The sequence below is a fragment of the Idiotropiscis lumnitzeri genome, chromosome 10 (genome assembly GCF_059441095.1).
Source record: "Idiotropiscis lumnitzeri isolate Australia: NSW breed Sydney's pygmy pipehorse chromosome 10, RoL_Ilum_1.0, whole genome shotgun sequence".
NCBI classification, from domain to species: Eukaryota; Metazoa; Chordata; class Actinopteri; order Syngnathiformes; family Syngnathidae; genus Idiotropiscis; species Idiotropiscis lumnitzeri.
This window is the reverse complement of record NC_142400.1, coordinates 9,680,718-9,695,692: the sequence shown is the minus strand read 5'-3', so window position 1 is coordinate 9,695,692 and position 14,975 is coordinate 9,680,718. Positions and strand designations below refer to the sequence as shown.

At 41.6% G+C, this 14,975-nt stretch overlaps 1 protein-coding gene across 1 annotated transcript; it reads right to left on the bottom strand.

Moving 5' to 3' along the window:
- Nucleotides 1–1,834: 1,834 nt before the first annotated feature.
- LOC148329062 (hairy/enhancer-of-split related with YRPW motif protein 1-like) lies at nucleotides 1,835–4,593 on the bottom strand. The gene is made up of 5 exons (XM_088306986.1): nucleotides 4,410–4,593; nucleotides 4,129–4,204; nucleotides 3,968–4,051; nucleotides 3,762–3,843; nucleotides 1,835–2,835 (listed from the first exon to the last, which is right to left on the bottom strand). The coding sequence occupies exons 1-5, from the start codon at nucleotides 4,493–4,495 to the stop codon at nucleotides 2,267–2,269; spliced, it is 897 nt and encodes a 298-aa protein (XP_088163112.1). The 5' UTR covers nucleotides 4,496–4,593; the 3' UTR covers nucleotides 1,835–2,266.
- Nucleotides 4,594–14,975: the final 10,382 nt, after the last annotated feature.

Genomic DNA, 14,975 nt, shown 5'->3' with positions numbered 1-14,975 from the left:
TGAACCCCATGTGAAACCCCTTTTCAACGTCGTCGAGCAAGCGAGCATTCAAATTCAATGCAGTGAGCCACCAGCAGGAGGCAGTAAAAGACTTATCTTGAAATAAAAATGTCCATTATAGTACCTCCGCTTCCCAAATGAGGGCATAAGGTCAATTCGACAAATGTTGAGACATCATGACATCAAACGAAAAAGGAAAGTCCGATTTTAATGACAAAGATGATTTCTGAAGTGGAGCAGAGTGTGATATTTATTGACAATTTCCCAAGTAGAGGAGAAGCTGATCTGATAAAGGATGGATGGATACTTTCTTATTACATTGCAACCACTTTGTGCAGTTCTGAGGATTGGAGTTTGAATCTTGGCTCCTGGTAGTCCGGATTCCTCTTATATTACAAAAAATAAACTTTAGATTCACTTAAGACTAAATTGTTGATAGGTGTGAATGCAATATTGGATACAGTCGCATCCAAAAGTATTGGAACGGCAAGGTGGATTCTTTGTTTCTGAGTTTGGTCATGTGACATTCGCAAGCTGAGCCAAATTGTAGAAAAATAATTTGACTTGACTTCTCGTTTAAGTGTCGCCAAAGCTTCAAAGCTTGTGCAATGTAGATTTTACCAAGAGTGAACATTTATAGCTGTGAACTAAATAAATTCAGCGAAGTAATTGTTTATTGGTTAAGAATCACTTCAGTTCAATGAGTTGCTTTCTAAGATTGCATTCAAATAGAAGAAAAAAACATTTCCCCTTGGAGTTGAGCTGTGATTTAGAGGCGCAGCTGCCGTGCGTGTGTTGCCTTTACTCGTGACCGCTTCCCTCCAATGTCCGCATCCTGTTCACACTATTGTCTCCGCTTTGGACCAACCCAAGACGGTGAGGTCAGGGCAACATTGTAAAGGATTTCCTGTGGCTCTTAATGATTTCCTGGCTATTCAGAAGGGTAACAATACTCTTGGATTCGGTTACTTACCTGGCATGAAGCGAAGGACTGGCCGCTGCGGTCCATAAATGGAACCTCATTACTTTCTTATTAGCTTTTATTGGGTTTTTGGTGACAGTGCACCTGCACACACTCACAGGACACTTCATTAGGTACACCTTCAGGCTTGAGCTGTGCCAACAATTCCGCGTTACATAGACATCATACCTCATTTAGGATGCTGTAAGGTAGGGGTGGGCAAAGTATGGTTCAGGGGTCTCATACGGCCGGTTGTGATTTCTAATCTGGCACACAGAACATTTACATTAATTTTAAATTTTTTTTCTCCCATTAAATGGGCAGTTAAAATTCAAATACTTTAACTGATTTACTGGTAGTAAAAAAAAAAAAATTTAGTTACTTTAGATAAATCATGTCTTAATTAAATCATTGATTAATGATAATTAAAATATAAACAGATTTATGTTATAATGATATGTTTTAACTTAAAATTTTGCCTGCCCCAGCTGCAAGAGTCACAAATTTAATATGATCATTATTGCAGCCATTGACAGGTAATGTCATTTTTTAATGACTTTATGCTTCATCAGAGTGGCACAGTTTTAAAATATGAAATTAAAACCATAAAAATTAAAAAAGTTTGAATACATACGTCTTACGTTGGCAAAACAAAACTTATTATATTTTAATATAATCCTATTAGATGTAGTATGTATTAAGTGCATCGAATGTTGTGTTGATCCGATGAACAATTAACAAAAAAAAAACCTGGATTATTGGCATAATGTAATGTGACTAAGCTTGCAGTGCGTTCTAAATGTAAATTTAGAATAGAGTCCAACTACTGGAGACAAATTCCTTGTGTGCTTCAACATACTTGGCCAAAAAAAAGATAATTCAGATTTTGATTTATTGATACAAAAATATTACAGATATAAAAATGCAAGTGTCTCACTGTAAGAAAGTTAGCTTTCCAAATAGTCCTGATATAAACAAGCAGACCGAATTATCTCACTCTATATTAAATACATACATTATGTTGTTGCTTGACAGCTTCAAAAGTCCACTAAGGCATCTCGGCTCCCAAACCGCAGAGTGCACGTTAGCTAAATTAGTTATCAATTTCAAATCATAAAATACAATCATCCAGAGCTCAGTTTTTCCTGTTTATCAAATATGAAACAAAGTCCATCAGCAAAAGCACTCTTGACAATCAAATAAGGCCAGTTTGTCGTGTTCACCTGTCTATTGCAGCTAGGAAAACAGATGGCCATGTGGGTGTGGCCCAGCTCAGCTGTTGCCCCCTCAGTCCAGTTGTTGTCTTCAAAAGGCCCCGATCTCTGTGCCCCACGGCCTGTAAGGCTTGGACAGGGTGGAGGGGGGGCCGACTGCACCGAGGGCCGCCGGGGACACGAGCGGGAAAGCACCGAAGGAGAGGGGGAAGGCCGACAGCGAGGTGAGGGACGACAGGAGGGGCGGCGAGAGCTTGGACGTCGGCACGGTGAGGGGCAACGAGCCGTTGGGGGGCGCCCTGAGAGACTCTGACGAGGGCAGGAGTCTGGACGTCGCGGAGGTCTCCGAGGAAGACGTGGAGGGTGGGCGGCTGTTTCCTCTGGACGCCGGTGTCCTACCCGGTGGGGGTTGCAGGAGGATGGGGTGGGGCATAGGAGCGGGGGCGCCGCCGTAGGCCGAGCCCCAGGCTAAGTGTTCCAGTCCTGCCTGTACCTCCCTCTGAGAAGCGTAGTTGCTCAGGTGGGACACCAGACGTACGCGGAGCGGGTCGGCGCTGTCCCGACCCTCCATGATGCTCAGGAAGCGAGCGGTTTCGGCCAAACACTCCCTGAAGCCCAGGCTGCGGTAATCCTTCGCCAAGGCGTGCGCCTCGAAGTAACCTGACAGAGAGACACTCACAAAATTAGACACATACTATAAAGTGAACCTCTTCGCTAATACTAATGTTTCCACAGAGCAGAGAGAATATACACAGAGCGAGTATTGCTGATTGTACTGCCGCTTCATGTGTGATAAAGTAGCAGTTGTTTGAAAGTTTATCAATAATGTAACATCTAGGCCAGGGATGGGCAACTTAAATGCTGGAGGGGGGTGCCAATTTTTTATCAGTGCTATTGGGGAGGGGAAATAGGACCACCCACTTACAAACCAAAAAAAGGCCCATTTTAAATACGGACAAAAAAACGTGCTCATAATATATTCGAGTTTTGATTTTCTAAAAATATTTTTTTTAGTGCAAAGGGCTCTCTCTCTCATAAAAATCACCATTCAAGGATGGCAAAATGCAAGAACTGATTTGATACATACAAAAAAAAGGCAACATTTTTTTAATGTTATTAAGGTACTATGTGTGTCCTGCAAATCATTCTAAATCCACAAAAAATATTAGGCACATTCAGATTGTACTATAAGATCAGGGCAAGGCAGTATAAGATCCAGTGTAAGCGCAACTGAGTCTGCTTGCCATCAGGTGGTGATTGGTGATATCACAACTTAAAACTACAGTTGACTCCAGCATATTTCTTTTCAGCATCCGCAGATTTGCAGATTTACAAAATTTTTTTCTCAATATTTTTTAATAGTCAATATTTTTGTATCATAATTTTGATTTTTTTCCACCCCATTTTTGTGTCGAAAACATATAGAAATTCTTTCAGCATTGTATGACGATTTTTTGGGGCATTTGTAAAAACAAAAGAAAAAATAAATTAAAACCCTATTAAAAAATATAAAAAAACACAACAAATGATAAACGGGAGTCCACTGTATCATGCAATAACATGTGACAACATATGATAGTTCCTACCTTTGCCTCCAGATGCATGCAGCATCTTCAAATGGTCCACAGTCATTTGGAGTATTTCAGCTTTTTCCAATTTCGCTGATCCCTAGAGCCAAGCAAGTGAAAAGACACTTTGTTAAAAAAAAATCCTAACTAAACTTCAGAGCACGTTCTGACATTATCATTATTATTATTGTTAACAATAATAAAGGACATCAGCGTCATTTTACCTGTTTCTCAAAAGCACTCGGCACCAGTCTTCTCAGCTCAGACAGACTATTATTGATTCGGTCACGTCTTCTTTTCTCAATTATCTAATAAAATAAAAACAAACGATGTAAGTGACAACACTGTGGTAAGCGAAGTAGTTGGACATACAAGTCCTACTCACTCCTCTGCGACGTTTTCTGGCTTGAACTTGAGTGGTGCTCGTGGACGGTGACATCGAGCCGTGAGAGTCAGCCGGTCTGTAACATCATCATCACCATCATCATCATCATCATCATCATCATCATCATCATCATCATCATCATCATCATCATCATCATCATCATCATCATCATCATCATCATCATCATCATCATCATCATCATCATCATCAGATTTGAGCAAAACAAGCAAATAATCGGCTGTAATTTTGCATTAAGAACAAACAAGAATGGAGCAACGAACCCATTTTCGTCGCCGCTGTCTTTCTCCACTTCGATGTTGTCGTCCAAATCGCTGTCGGACGAGCTGTAGTTGCTGCTTCGCTTCATGATGTCCTGACTGGAGTTGGCGTCGGAGGAGAAGTGACAACAACCCCAGTCGGCGTCACTTTAACCGGGCTCACGTGCTTCTAAGAGGAGGCGGGGCAAACAAGGTCACGTGGAGGACGAATGGCCGAATTTAAGCCTATTAAATTGGAGTAGTTGCTGGATGACGTCAGCCTGTCTAATTGGGGTACCGTGTGTATTTTTTTTGTCCAATATGGATTCTTGTAGCTTATCACTGCTGGTTTGTTTTGGTTCTTTTATTTATTCTTTCTTGGATTAACTACAATACAAATCAAAAGTTTGGGTCACTTAGAAATGCTCTTATTTTTGCAAGAAAAACAAATAAAGCATGTTTTCCCTAAAAATAAGGAGAAGAAAAAAATTTCTTTGTGATGCCCAAACGTTTGAAGAGTAGTGCAGTAGCAGCTAATCGTATATCCATTTAAATCATATTCATCATCAGTTATTGACTTAAGGTTTTTACTGCACAATATACAAATTTAATATATGAATTATTATCATTAAAATCTTGTTTGTGGGGTTGTTTTAGTGCAATTTAATGTATTTTTTTACATATGAATTTGCTTTTATTAAACCATGTTGAGATTTGATATTTGGTGTCAGTTCAATCCGACTAATTAAAAAAAATAAGTTTTAAAATGTGTTCGTTTATTTCTAATATAATCATGATTTGGATGAAATTTGAACAAATTCACGACTGAAAACTGTAATGTCAAGCCAAGTTTTATTCCAATTTTGATGTAGATTCATTTAAAAACAGTTCAAAAACTCATAATCAAAATCACTGATTTTTGCTGTAATCAAATTCAATCGTTTCAAAAAATTCAGTTTGATATAAATATTTAATAAAATGCTTTGCATATGAGGGGTCAGAAATGAAAATATCAGAATACTTTTCATTTTGGTCCTGACTAAGATTCATTTTGGAAAGAAAAAAACAACAACTTTACCTTCTGCAACGTTTCATTATTTATTTTGTGTAAAAACCTCATATTTTGACAAACTGATTTTTGTCATCATAAGTAATTGTTTCAAGGCATATCAGCACGTTTGGATTCTTAAGACACCGTTTAAACGTTAGGCCATCGCTGTCTGTTGTTATAATGAACGCTTTTCCTTCAATATTCAAGAGTTAGCAGGCTTATACACTGATCAGCCAAATTATTATGACGATTCTATTCACATAATTTCGACTCTATCACGTAATTAAATGAGATCAGCAAAATTCTAGACAACTAGACTGCTGCTAATAATTTAATCATGATCATAAAACTCCCTGTGGAAAGATTGAGGTTCCCACTGACAGTTCTTCCTGGCTTGAAGCCCTCTTTCTCCTGCCGAGTGTTGGAGGGGGTGCGCGCGATAGTGGTCGCCCTCTTTACTGTTGTGCAGGACACACGGCCTATTAGCAGAGTGTGTTGTTCATTGTTTGCCGTCAGCTGTGTGATTCCGCCACGGCTCTGAATCGGTCGGGAGGCCCAACATTGGTGAGGCGGCGTTGCCGGGCTCTCCTAGGAAACTGCAAACAGGTCAACTGACTGAGCTTCCCAGGGAATCATTCATCCACAAATCACAGCGCGCTGGCCCGCTACGGGCTGGGAACGAGGAGGAGAAATGTTTTTAGAGGCTCAAGCTTCACGTATGTGTGAACGGAGGTTTTGCTTATGAGCGACATGAACAAACATACACGCCGACTTATGTACACCGTCGACCTATGAAAGCGTGTCAGTCATCTAGCGCTGCTCGGGGACACGGGTGGTCTCCTGAAGGTGAGAACATTTTGACCCTGCTAATCTGCGGGGGTCAAAGGGGACACTATATAAAACACAGTAGCTTTCCACGTCTGTGTTCTAAAGTGTAACTGATACATGTTGAGTTAATGTTTATACATAAAAGTGTATATGTAGGCAATGCCGGGTGGTGACCTCAATTGCGTCATATTGCCTCTTAGTTTAGACGCTTGTGGGTCGCAGTGTTTAGAAACATGAGTGTATTTGTCAATGCCACCTTGATTATAATTGCAATACTTTTTAAATCTCCAAATGTTATTTCGAGGAGCATGCTCTCATTAACGTCACAGGTGAGCTGGAGCCTATCCCAGCAGACTTTGAGAAAGTGGAAGGAGGCACCCTAGACTGGTCGGCAGTTAACGACAGGGCACATATAGACAAATCACACTCACAAACCAATAGAATCTTTGAATCCATCGCTCAAATCCGTGAACCAGGAAGTAGTCTACTATCTCAGGAACAACAAAAAAAGAAGTTAGGTAGTCCACGATTAGAATTCAGTCTGGGGGTCATTGTGGTAAAAATTAAACAAGATCCTTGGTGACTGGTCATAGTCAAACTTCAATTAATCCAACTTATCAAAGAATAGGGAGTAAGTCTGAGTACCTGGAGAGAATTCATACAAGCATGGGGAAAGCCTGCAAACTCCACACAAGACTGCGCTGTCCTCTTTGCTGTTATAATGAGCTCAAATTTACAATTGCCTGTCAGTTCCTGCTATCTATGAATGTTCTTTTGATGTATGGAGTGTACATACAGACTATTGAAACAGATATGTTCATAAAATACCAAAGCTAAATGCAGACAGGTCAATAAAATACTAGAGCTACATTGAAAAGTTAAATTCCATTTCCCCTTCTGTTGCGGTGAAAGACGTAGACAATGTCAGCGCTTAATCCTGCACTGACAAGTCTGGTAAGGCAATCAGTGGAGGAGGGGGTGGGGGTGGGGGGGGGTGGGGGTGGGGGGGGTGACCCTCCTGCTGTCTTCCATTGCAGTAGCTTGTAGAGGAGCAGCTGTTTCCCTGCGCCGTCCACCAGGTCAGTTGTTTTCCAGACAAGTGCAGACGAGAGGGAGCAACTGCGTAGCGGCCGGCCGGCACGCTGTTCCCAGAATGGTCAGCCAGGTTGCGGCGGTGACAGATACAACGTGCAAGCTTCATTGGACCTGTTGATGTAGTGAGTGGAGCAGGGGTGAACGTTCACACCATCTCCCTCCTGTCAGCACGCACTTTCCCTTAAAAACATGAATAGCTTCACCTTTTATATATTTCCTCACCCAATTTATGGACGATTAATAATTAATTGAAATAATACAGTTGCTTTGAACAAAAGGAAGTACAGAACAAAATCTTTTACAGTTTTCCCAAAAGTGTTTTGGACACTTGTGCTTCCAAATTTGTGAGAACAGTTTCGGGAAGGCTCTTTTCAGTGATTGGAAGAACCATAAGAGCATCTATGAATGAGTTTAGTGTGGAAGATGAAGTGGGACTTGAACAGAGGTGACGCCCTTTGAGGCTCCATATTAAATAAGATGGTTTAATCCAAGCGTCACCAAGCCCGCAAGCTTCAGGTAAACTCCAAGAATCTCAGGAGTGGTGTGCTGGCCTTTTTTTAAAGATAGCAAAATAAATGAAATCTGTGCGGCATCAAGCTTTTTGTTAATGCTTTTATTTGATTAAATCACAATTATAAAAAAATCACAATTGGCCATATATATATACACATAAAAATTATCTCCAATTAATTGGTGCAAATTTATAATTTTTGTCATGTGTATCAAGCTAAATGAGAAATTAAACAAATTAAATGAGATCAGCAAAATTCTAGACAACTAGAGTGCCGCTAATAATTTAATCATTTCCATTCATCTGTGCCCAAGCAGTCACCTTCTATTTCCAAAAGATTAGCGAACCTAATTGATTTAGCCCATTGAAGACTTTTTCGTTACGTCCTATGCTCTAAACATTATGTTAGGTGAAGTTGGGCAAATAAAATAAAAATTAAAAATAAATTAAATAAAAAAATTACATAAATAAAAAAATTCATTAAAAAATGAATAAAAAAAATAAAATATTTAAATAAATAAATAAATAAATAATTTTCTCGTTGCCCATGATTTGTGCCCTCATATTAAAATAATCTTCAGGACTATTTGGTGTGGCGACAACGCGAGAGCAATGTCCTCAAGTCCAAAGATCCATTTTGTGGTGATTGAGAAATTTGATCAGATACACATTTCTAAATCTTCCCAGAAGACTGTAAAGACTGTGCCGCAGCAACGTGAATAATATTTTCTTTAATTTCCACAGGTGTCCCAATACTTTTGTCCATCTATAAAGACTGAAACCCCCCTTTCACATGAAAAAGTCAGCGAGTAATGGGACAGGTTCAGCGCCATTAGTGTCTGCCCTCTCCTTGCCCTTAACCCAGTCCAAACCATCAAGAGTCCCTTCAATGACTTTTCCTGAGAGGGGGCATGTTGAGTATATTTGGGATGACTTCAGAATTGTTTTGGATGCTATTATAGTAGCAAAGCAGTATCAGCTCCAATGGACATGCCGGGTCATGTGGTATCCATTATACGCAGACACAAACCACTCTCCTCACACCTGACTGTCAAGGTCCTTCACATTAGTGCTGACATTCCTTCGGCCCATTAAACATAATTAGGATTTTCCCCGCAGAATCCTTGACATTTCACCTCACCGCATCCAAACATTTTCACAATCTCCGCTTGATTTATGTGATAATCTATTCTGTTTTTTTTTTTTTTTTTTTTTTTAAAGAAGCCAAGCGGCGGCTGTTGACCACGGCTGAACTCAGTCGGTAGGAACTTCTCCTCAAACCGAGCGAGGAAGCTAAGAGGTATAAGTGAGCATTTGTTTGAAACTGGCGTGTGCCCAGCTGCCTTCCTCCATCTCCCCTCAGGTTTCCCTTGGTGACCCTTTATAGTGTGCAAAGAGTGCGGCCCGAGTGTGTGCCGGTGCGTCTGCGTGTGTTTATGTGTGTGCGGTCGTGAGTGCGCGAGTGTGTTTAGGAGGTGCTGTTTCCCACAGCCCTGATCTAATTCCGTGGTAACTCAATCTCCGTGTGAGCGCTTCCCGGCGAGTGTTCTCCCACCCGTCGACAGTCCCCCTCTCTCTGGCCGGCCGAGTGGCTGAGCGTGTCTGACAGAGGCCCGGCTGAGTCCCAGTCGCCCCCCCCCCCCCCTCGCCCTCGCCCACCCCCTCCTTGGCCTCCGTGCTACCCGCCCTCCCATCAGGATTGATTTACTATGTCAACCGTTGAGGCTGTCGGCAGCAGCGGCGCTCGCAGCCGTGCCTGCATCCTGTGTGCGTGTAATGCTGATATCTTATACCTGTCATTCAACAACTGCTCAAGTGTGTGTGAGTGTTGGCCGACCGACTCAATGAAGCCGCATGCACAAAAGGTGTGGTATTCTTACACAGACACTCTTGAGCTATGGCGCATTATGCAAGAAAAAGCAAATGCCACCCATGCTGGTTGTAAATAGCTCGGCCCACAAAGGGAAATGTCTCCCAGACAGCTTCCATACAACAATGTTATCCTATGAAGCACAGTTTCCTGGCTGCCCCCTCTGGTTCCAGCCAGCACCCAGACTCTATATTGGGCAGGGAAAAGACCAAGCTTGAGACCCATTCCAATAGTGGTCCCCCTCCTCACCAACCCCGCGTCTCATTCTTTACTTTCCTGCCTTTGTTGGCATCAATTCTCATTGTGCTTTTTGGATAGGTAAGTTGTGTTGACTTCCTTATTTCTTTGTTTTGTTTGCTAAAAAAAAAAATAAAAAAAATTCTCCTCTCAGGACGGCTTCTCATATTGTCTAAAATGACACCGGCATCTCAGCGTCAGGCGCCCATAACAAAGTTTTGAGTTACTCACACAACATAAACAATCAAATCATCCTTCACTGATTTGGATGACCACTTGTACGTTGGTTAGAATGTTGAAACAAAACAATGTTGATTACTATAAGGAGGTGTTTGCACGCCACAGTTCTTGACTGCGAGAAAACGTGGCCTGACCTGACCATGATGACGACTAGAAATGGAAACATGTGAAATCAGGTTTCCATGTGGATGTTTTTGAAAAAGACAACATTGTTGTTTCCATGTAAACATCGAAAATGTTGGTTGGTAAAAAGGGGTGATATGTGTGTCTGCCTTCTGCACGATAGTGGTTGGGCACAGGTTCAAATCTTATTTAAAAACCTGAATTCAATCCCCCAAAGGGACTGTTGACCTGACCGTTGTGGAACAAAATGCTTCAATTTAGGCAGTTTTAGGGTTTGGAAACACAAACATGAAACGGGACCTCAAAGTGGAAGATTTTGAAAAACTAGGATATGTTTTTTTTTTTTTATTGCCTACAGGAGCCCAGTAAAATGGCCTCAATTCTGCTGTTTTCCAGTCTGGAAATACCAACATTTGAAAAAAATTCGCAAAGCAGAAATAAAAAAAAAAAAAAGGAGATCCATGTAAATGCTGAAAACCATCCTCTGTATAAATGGAGGACACGTGTGTCTTCAGAAAAGAAATTTGAGAAAAGCTTGCACCTGTGTCAACTATCTGGAAGTGAACCACTATTTCAAGATTCAACAACAAGGGAGGAGAATGCAGCTTAATTTCTGCAATTGTTGGCCACAGGAAAGATTATAAGAAAACTTACCGCTGGAGCAAAGTGGAGACTGTGAGGTTGAATACCGAAGCGTTCAGAGCTAAGGCACAGTGAGAGAGTAGTCTAACACTGTGATGTGTGTTTATTTTTGGGCGTTTCTACCAGGAACAAGACAAAGTACCGGCCGGGATCTGTTTAGGTTCACTGCGGGCTGGCCTCACCTCAGTTCAGGTCAGTATTCATGATCCTAAAATAAGGAAAAAACTTGAAAGGCTTATTTTATGTTTGCAATAAATAAATAAATAAATAAATAAATAAATAAATAAATAAATAAATAAATAAATAAATACAGCTGAATGATTCCCACGACTAATATTTCCCCAAAACAAATTGATTGTCCCTTTAATAAATAAAATCATCATTTGAAGGCCGCATTTTATATTTACTTGGGGATTTTCACATTTGTGTGATGATCTTACTTTTAAATGTGAAAAAATAAATTCAGAATTTGATTGCACTGAATGTATCCGAAAAATAAATCCTCAGGTAAACAACAGATTCCTGAACAATCGAAAGAAGTCCGAATATTTTTATTTTACTTCCTCCACTAGACACCACCTATTGCTGTTTAATACCTTTATTACAACATTCCCCGTTGTCACTGCAGGTCCATGTAAATAGCCAACATTATCGCAATGTAACCATCTGGATGTGAAACTTTGCATAGAAGCAAAGCAGAAAAAAAAAAAAATCATTTTGTCATTGCACCCATTCCGGCGTCTTTTTCCACAATGGTGCACGCTCCTTCAGTCGCCCCTCACAATGACAGTGCCCACGGCGTTTACAAGTATGCTCCCCATTAACACTGAACTTAGCAAGTCCACAAAGAAGAGATGGCAGATCACAAGGCTGCTTTCCAAATAAGCGCAACAGGAGACAGCACGTGATGTCTCCCCCCCCCACCCCGGACCGTGGAGCCGGCTACTTTTAAGGCCACACATTGTGTCGCCACAGAAAAAAAAAACAACTCTGTTTCCATATCAATGGGGTTGCGTGTGTGCGTATGTGTGTGGAGACGTGTGTGTGCGGTGTTAGAGCTTTAATTGAACTGTATCTTCATCATGAGGGGAGACGCTCACTGTTCCCAGCTGCATGAACTATTCACTCTTTGTGTGTGTGTGTGTGTGTGTATGAAATATGTCATTGAATCAATCGACTGCACGGACGCCACAATTATTAACTCCCGTTGGCCAAGTTTTAAGCAAGCAGGGCAACTTTTGTGCTGTTAATGACATTAAACGACTCATGCCAAGAATCAGTAACATTTCGCCCAGCAACAATAAAGCAGCTAACTCCAGTGAGTTACAAGTTGATATGAAAACATTTCTTTGCAAGCCGGCTCCCTTCCCAGTGGATGCTCAGTGCCAGCTGTCTGCACTGCAGTAAAGCACCGCTTTCCCAAGCTCCGATCCTGTGGGAAAATCTGTTGTGGCCAGTAATTGATTCCGCCCTGCCAGCCCCATTACTCTCTGCTGCAGTCAAACTGCCAGGGAGTTGCAGCAAGCCCGTTAGCACAAACTCCATTTACTCCTTCACTCTGCGCAACCCAAACATGTCCACTCCTCACCCCGTTGTCATCTCTGTCTGACGATGCCGATTCTATTTCATTTCATTCCTGTGCATGATTTCACATGCTCGATATCAGACGCATAGCCTCTGATGCACATGACGAATTCAGTGTCTGGACCTGATAGTCATCTGTTCATTTTCCATGCTCGTTAATCAACACAACAAGACTGTATAATTATCTGTATAATTATGGTTTACAGCAGCAGGCCTTTAAAATATAGTTAAGGTAGAAATGACAGTGGTATTTTTAAGTACAGCGTATCATACAAATCAGAATAAGCCTCGGTAGTTACCAACCCTTCAGTTTGGACAGTTTCATGTCATATATATTAAAAATAAAATCACAAGATTCAATCAACCTGTGTTTTGCTTTCTCTTTATTTTTTTGTTGCATGCAAAATAAGAAGAATTAGGGTTGGAATTAGTTGCCAAATAGATGTTTATTACTAGGTAATAAACCCTTAATTAACTCAATGTACTCAATGCGTGTTCGGTTTTTTTCATATTCAAGAAAGAAGATGTCAAATAAAGACTCAAAAACTGAGGTTCTATTTTCATCGACAAGAACACGTGCGCTTTCATTTTAGTGATAGAATTTACACTAGACCGGTGGTCCCCAACCACAGGTATTGGGCCGCGGGGCACTTTGGACTAGGCTGCACCGATGGGAAAAAATAAAAATACTTTGCATATGATGCATGACAGGATGCAAAATGTCTCGGTCGCATTACGCTAACATTAAACATATAAGCTAGCGAAATGAGTAAAAATAGCTACTCGATACTATGTGAGATTGAATTTCGAGTTAATAGTGATTTGAAAGTAGACCTTTGTCATTTCTAATTAAAGTTAAGACTTGGTTTAGATTTCCAAGTAGGAGGGGTAGCATTTAAATACGTTTAGTCCTCTTCGGACCAGCGGGACGCGGTGGTTCAGCGTGGTGAGGGAACACTTATGTTTTGAATCTTTTATTTGGGATTTTGTATTGCATTTTCATTCACTCAAGCAATCATTTATTATTAATTCTTTTTTTTTATGATCAAATTGATTTTGCTCATGTATGGCTGTCAAAATGCTGTTTTTACCCACAAGAAATACTATTTGACCCTGGTAAAAATTTGTTTTAATTTCATTGTCGCTCCTCCGGAGAAAATCAGTCAATCATTGTCCCACAAATCCTGAAACTTGTTTATACGCATGTGTTTTTCCTGGTCGGCGAGAGCGAACCAAAGCTGGCCACTACTCCACAAGTCGAACAAACCTTCACGACAACAGTTGCCCCCCCCACTTTTAGCTTGTCTTTGTAAAAAATTAAACACATTTGAACGTTACACTTGTTCCATTGATCCGCACTCACAGTTGATTGGACTTGACAGGAAAGGTTAGACAGCACTTGCCAGTACACTGAGGGGTGTCACAGACATGCACGATCGCTGTCATCAACTTGAGGACGCACTGATTACTCCACAAGGCAGCAATAAGGACACGACCCCCCCCCCTGAATTACCCCCACCCCACCAGGCATCCCTCCCCTGAAAGTGAGTCATGAAATATTAAATGCAGTCATCTGCTGAGATGGCTGAGTTGCTTGTCACGGCCTAACACTTACCACATGTCTAAACAAAGGTAAGTGCCCCCGCTATCCAATTAATCTTCAATTAGGGGTTCTGCTCTGTGCCTTCGCATCTGTGTTTTCCAGTCTGAGCTCAGCAGGTGGGGGTGTGTGTGTGGGAGGGGGGGAGCATGCGTCTGAGGATTATCATGCTCTGGGAAGATAAAGGATGCTCTCTGACATAAATATTCAACTCGGACGATCGACACGTTGCGAGGCGACGTCTGAGCGCAATCTATTTCAATCTTGGCCGGTTAAAAAAACATCACGCTGTATTAAATGAGCCGGCAGAAAATAATGTTTCCATGTGATATGCTAAGAGACATTAGAGGCCTGAGTGATTCATCTGGGATTGTCATGACTCTGGCAGGCTTTATATAACTAGCAGCTGAACGCTGGACTTTCCCATGTAGAGGTCATGAGGCCACCCTCTAAGCACTGTGGTGGTTGTTTTTCACACAAGAATTCCAGCCCACTGGTGGGGGATCTAAGAGCATAAAAGAGAATCAGAGAGCTGTACAGTATGTGCATCCCCTTAGAACACCCCCACCTACCCCGCCCACTACAATCTGCACCCGGTGGCATTAGGCCTTGAGCAGGGGTCCTTGTGCCTCTCACTTTATTGACTGAACAAGACGTTTCTCTGTGAAAAGCAGCGACCCCCCCCCCTCCTCCCCACTCAAATGCCCCCCCTCCCTCCACTTTTATTCCGCTCTCGCACTGCCGTCGGTGTGCCGCGAACCAGGAGCCAGAGGCCCAGGGAGCGTGGAAGGATGAAGGGATGAGGAAGA

Coding starts and splice junctions, on each gene's coding strand:
- LOC148329062 (XM_088306986.1), bottom strand. CDS start 4,495: ATGAAGCGAAGCAGCAACTACAGCTCGTCCGACAGCGATTTGGACGAC. Junction 4,052..4,128: donor CCAGAAAACGTCGCAGAGGA/GTGAGTAGGACT, acceptor TTATTTTATTAG/ATAATTGAGAAAAGAAGACG. Junction 2,836..3,761: donor GCATGCATCTGGAGGCAAAG/GTAGGAACTATC, acceptor TCTCTCTGTCAG/GTTACTTCGAGGCGCACGCC.